The 4,724-nt window shown below is 49.6% G+C and overlaps 1 protein-coding gene across 1 annotated transcript; it reads right to left on the bottom strand.

Annotated features, from left to right (window-relative positions):
* Positions 1-380: 380 nt before the first annotated feature.
* On the bottom strand, positions 381-1,547 carry LOC115319305. Its single transcript, XM_029979189.2, has one exon. It carries the CDS (start codon positions 1,545-1,547, stop codon positions 381-383), a length of 1,167 nt encoding a protein of 388 aa, XP_029835049.2.
* Positions 1,548-4,724: the final 3,177 nt, after the last annotated feature.

The following is a 4,724-nucleotide window of genomic DNA, read 5'->3' as shown; positions in this document are numbered from 1 at the left end:
ATTACGGAAGGCGTTGTGCAAAGATACACCCAAACAACTTCTAGGTCAGTGGTAAGCGGTATTAGCCGTGATGGTATATGGTCTTTTATGGCCAAAAGTACGCCCCCTCCTTTCCTAGTTTTTCTATCAGACCTATACACTCGAAAGTTTAGTTGCGAGGGAAATAGCTCAACGTCAGATATATCAGGGCTTAGCCACGTCTCTGTAAGTACAACAAAAGCGGCATTACACGCTTCGATTACTGAAATTATTTCGTCTCTCTTTGGTATTAGGCTTCTAATGTTAGTAAATAGGATAGAATGACTTGAAGATTTGTTAGTGATAACATGGTGCTTTGCCGGTCGACTCCTAAAGGGCGACGAGAAGAAGCGCTGGCGTGGCTATGTGTCTTTTTCTTTAACGGCGCCAAGAGCGGCATCGAATACATAGCACTTATCATTTATAAAAAGTTTATCATGACGCAGTCTGTAGGGGGTGCCTTTAGGCCTTGCAAAATCAAGAAGGTGACGGCGTGCGAGCCGGACAGAAATTGGGAAGTCTTCGCTGATGGCTACGCGAGTTCCTTTAAGCTTGTGGGCTGATGAAAGAACGCTATCTTTATCTTTAAACGAAGAAAACTTTACTATTATTGGGCGACATTTCTGAGGGTCGAATGCTCCTAGGCGGTGCGCCCTTTCAATCCTAGATGATTCAACTTGCACGTTTAGTTTTTCGGAGCACAAGCTAGTGACCAAGCACTCTGACTGAGCCCACGTTTCCTTGTCTGCGTCGGTGATGCCAAAAAATAAAAGATTACAGCGACGGGATCTGCCCTCTGCATCATCGCAACGTGTTTTTAGGTGAGATAGTTCGTTTAAGGCAGCAGTAAGCTGGGGTTCAGTAGTCGCGGCGCTACTAGTATCCTTCTGCTTTAGTGCGTCGAGTTCACTAGCGAGTTTGTTAAGTCGCTCTTCAAGTGTTGAAACTGTCTGTTCACTTTGTTTTTGTTTTTCTTTTAGAAGGTTTACTTCTTGTTGAAGTATAGCATGACTGTTGTTAAGTTTATCGACTGTTTCTTGTAAGCTAAGTAATTGTTCTTCTTGGGGTTTTGACATGGGACCTGGGTTCCGCTCAACATCACCAGACAACAACAGCAGCAGAACTCTAAAAGACTCAATACAAGCTTCGGGGCATGGAAGCATAACAAGGCAAACATTGTCTGATTTAAAACAATGGCAAGGTTTTTGTTTACTAACCTGCGGGAGGACGAAAAACATGAGCAACTTCATGGCTGCAGAGCTTCCATGCCCACTGCCGCGCTGTCGCAAGGGGAGCTCCTTTATAGCTGCCGCTGTCGATGTCCCTGCTGATGACGTGGTGTGAACGAGGTTCTCGATGAACTTGATACCAGGACAGGACGGTGCTGTCGACGAGTGATTGGCAGGTTGAAGATTGCCGTCCGGATGCCGGAAGAAAACCGCGCCGTCATCGTGACTCCAGTTAGTTGGGGACCCACGCGCCGGCTTGCTCAGGAACTGCGGGAGGACGAAAAACATGAGCAACTTCATGGCTGCAGAGCTTCCATGCCCACTGCCGCGCTGTCGCAAGGGGAGCTCCTTTATAGCTGCCGCTGTCGATGTCCCTGCTGATGACGTGGTGTGAACGAGGTTCTCGATGAACTTGATACCAGGACAGGACGGTGCTGTCGACGAGTGATTGGCAGGTTGAAGATTGCCGTCCGGATGCCGGAAGAAAACCGCGCCGTCATCGTGACTCCAGTTAGTTGGGGACCCACGCGCCGGCTTGCTCAGGAACTGCGGGAGGACGAAAAACATGAGCAACTTCATGGCTGCAGAGCTTCCATGCCCACTGCCGCGCTGTCGCAAGGGGAGCTCCTTTATAGCTGCCGCTGTCGATGTCCCTGCTGATGACGTGGTGTGAACGAGGTTCTCGATGAACTTGATACCAGGACAGGACGGTGCTGTCGACGAGTGATTGGCAGGTTGAAGATTGCCGTCCGGATGCCGGAAGAAAACCGCGCCGTCATCGTGACTCCAGTTAGTTGGGGACCCACGCGCCGGCTTGCTCAGGAACTGCGGGAGGACGAAAAACATGAGCAACTTCATGGCTGCAGAGCTTCCATGCCCACTGCCGCGCTGTCGCGGCAGTGGGCATGGAATTTGTCCATTTAAGTTCGCTTTTCTGTCTAGCGGCTCTATCGTAGCTACCGACGCCGCCGACCGCCGACGACGCACGTACGTATTTTTGCGCGTAGCTACGTCCGCCGCTTGGAGACTGTTTAGTGTGTATAAAAGACATCGTAGGAGAACAAACGCCGTCCTGTGTGCTTTCAATTCAGCCGAAAGGCGCGCGGCTTGCTGGGCTCGTCCCTCGCCTGTTCTCGGCTGCTGGCCGCCATGTTTTATGAGCACGCTCAGCCAACACGCTGAACCGTGCTTAGCGGAAGAAAAACACGGTGTATCGTGTTAAGTTTACACAGCACCTCATGTGTAGACGAAAAACACAGATGGCTGCGTGTAAAACGAACACGTTTCGACGTGTCCGCTATGGGACAACGGTTTACACGTCTGGGCGTGTTATTTTTGCTAACAGTGTAGCTAAACTCGTGGAGCAAAACATTCTTCGCTTTTTGACGTAGCGGGGGGAGTGACCAAAAGAACGCCGCAATGTTTCCTCCTCCCTGCGCGCGCTCAAATTCGCAACTTTTGACGAAAAATCCCCCGCGATCCCTAGGCGGTGCACGAGAGCACGAGACAGCGCGGGGAGGCGAGCGTTCACGCCACTCGCTGTACGTTGTCTTTAAGCTCTCTGGCGCCGATAATCCCGTCATGCCTCGCCCAGGCAAGGAGCGAGAGCAGACGACGAGAGTTCGTCTGCTACGATGCGGCATTCGCACAGCGGAACTGAAAGAAAAACTTGGTTTTCTGCTCGAAATCGCGTCCCGCAGGCCACAGACTCAAACGCGAGCTTGAATGGACCTTTTCCAAATACCGACTTCACCAGGCGGTGGCTGCACGAACTAAAAATCGAGGAAGTGACCTACCTGCGCTACCAATCGATAATGGAAGCTACGCTACCAGTTGCTTCGCTCTCTGAGCTGCGTCGCGTGCCCAACGCGTCTTTAAAGAGGGAAATCCGTAGCGTCCACCCAAATGTCGTGTTTTTTTTCCGTCCACTTTCTTTTTTTGTGTAACACAATTATATATATGCTGCAATTACGTGTTCTACTCGTCGATCTACAGCCTCATTCCGAATTTCCTCGATTTTTCATGCCGACTTCCACCGCTTGGCATCGGGCGCTCGCGCGTGCGCAGAACGCTTCTCGGAAAAGGTCCATTGTAAGCGTCTGATATTTCATATTAAAAATAGCGCAAAAGAGACGGGACAAAAAGGCGAAGAAGCACACAGGACAAACGCTAACTGGCAACTAAACTTTATTGAAAGCTTCCAACTTTGCTATCGCCATGCACGTGCTTAGTCTCATTCAACAGACAGGGCGTGGCGCCAAATCCGCACAATCATACCGCCCACCGCCTGTTCCAAAAAGTCAGCAAAACAGCTACATCACCCCGCCGCACAATCCGAACGAGAAAAGAATAGAAAAAACGCCGCGTTAATATTGTCAAGTTTGTGTGCTTCTTCGTCTTTTTGTCCCGTCTCTTTTGCGCTATTTTTAATATGAATGTCCACTACCAACTTGCCCAGCAGACCAAGCTTTTACAGTCTGATATTTCACGAAGGGAGGAATCGACGGCCCGTTTTTAATTTGCAAAATTTGAGTCGTTTTCTAGCCGTACAGGCGCTTAAACCTAGCAGTGTGTAATGAAAGGCCCTGGACAACCACAGAGGCCGCGAGATCTAGCATCATTTGTGTATGGGTGAAAGGTGGAACATTTTTCGACAAAGCTCCCACAGCAGAAACCTGTGACGCATTCATTCAGAGTCCGGGAAGGCTAAACATGGAGACGTTGCCCGAGACTCAAGCAAAGTCATATTTGAACGGCAGCTATCTTGCCCCGTCATATTTTGTTTTGAGAAAGTTCTCGTTCTCAATGCCCTCACCAGGGAAATAAAAAGTCTTACGAAACGTATTGCTAGATGTTCCAAAGAACTAGATTTAAGCCGTATCCTTTCAGTGGTTCACTTATAATACTATGCTTAAAACGAAGCAAGCTCTTGCGCGTACAGTGCCATCAATTTTCTCAAGTGTATGCTGTTTTGTAATCAGCTGGTTTCGGAAACTTACGCCGTCTGTAGATATCTCTGACAGCCGAGTTGCTTAGTTTGAATTCATTGCAAATGTAAGTTCCACGTTGCAGCAACCAACGTTTATAGATAAACGATGGCAGCACTGGACACTCTCGCATTCTCACCCATCACGTCGAACAAAAAGGCGCTAGTTTCGATTTGAGGTCGGTACTTTTCTACAGCATCTAAGGCGACAGCATCCGTCTGCATTCGGCAAGTTCGTTCGGGGCCTGTTGTCCGTGCAGCACTCCGCGGGTGTAATGCGTTAGAACTCTCACAGTGCAAGTCTGGATCGCGAATCGGGAGCCCGTCACTGGCCTCGCTGGCGGCCATCGCTTGACGACAGGCAATGCGCCGCGTCCTGTCTAGTTCTGCCTTCGTTTTCGTCCTTGTTGTTTTGGCCTATTACACCATGATGCAACACAGGCTAGTCTAAGGGAGAAACATGCAAAAATTGGAAGCTTGTGCGCGGTGCT

The sequence above is a fragment of the Ixodes scapularis genome, unplaced genomic scaffold (assembly GCF_016920785.2).
Source record: "Ixodes scapularis isolate PalLabHiFi unplaced genomic scaffold, ASM1692078v2 PGA_scaffold6__148_contigs__length_123643588, whole genome shotgun sequence".
In the NCBI taxonomy this organism is placed as follows: Eukaryota; Metazoa; Arthropoda; class Arachnida; order Ixodida; family Ixodidae; genus Ixodes; species Ixodes scapularis.
Note: the sequence above shows the minus strand (reverse complement) of the source record. Positions and strands in the feature narration are given on the sequence as shown.

What these genes read in the sequence shown, in the direction of transcription:
- LOC115319305 (XM_029979189.2), bottom strand. Translation starts at nt 1,547, where the DNA reads ATGAAGTTGCTCATGTTTTTCGTCCTCCCGCAGTTCCTGAGCAAGCCG.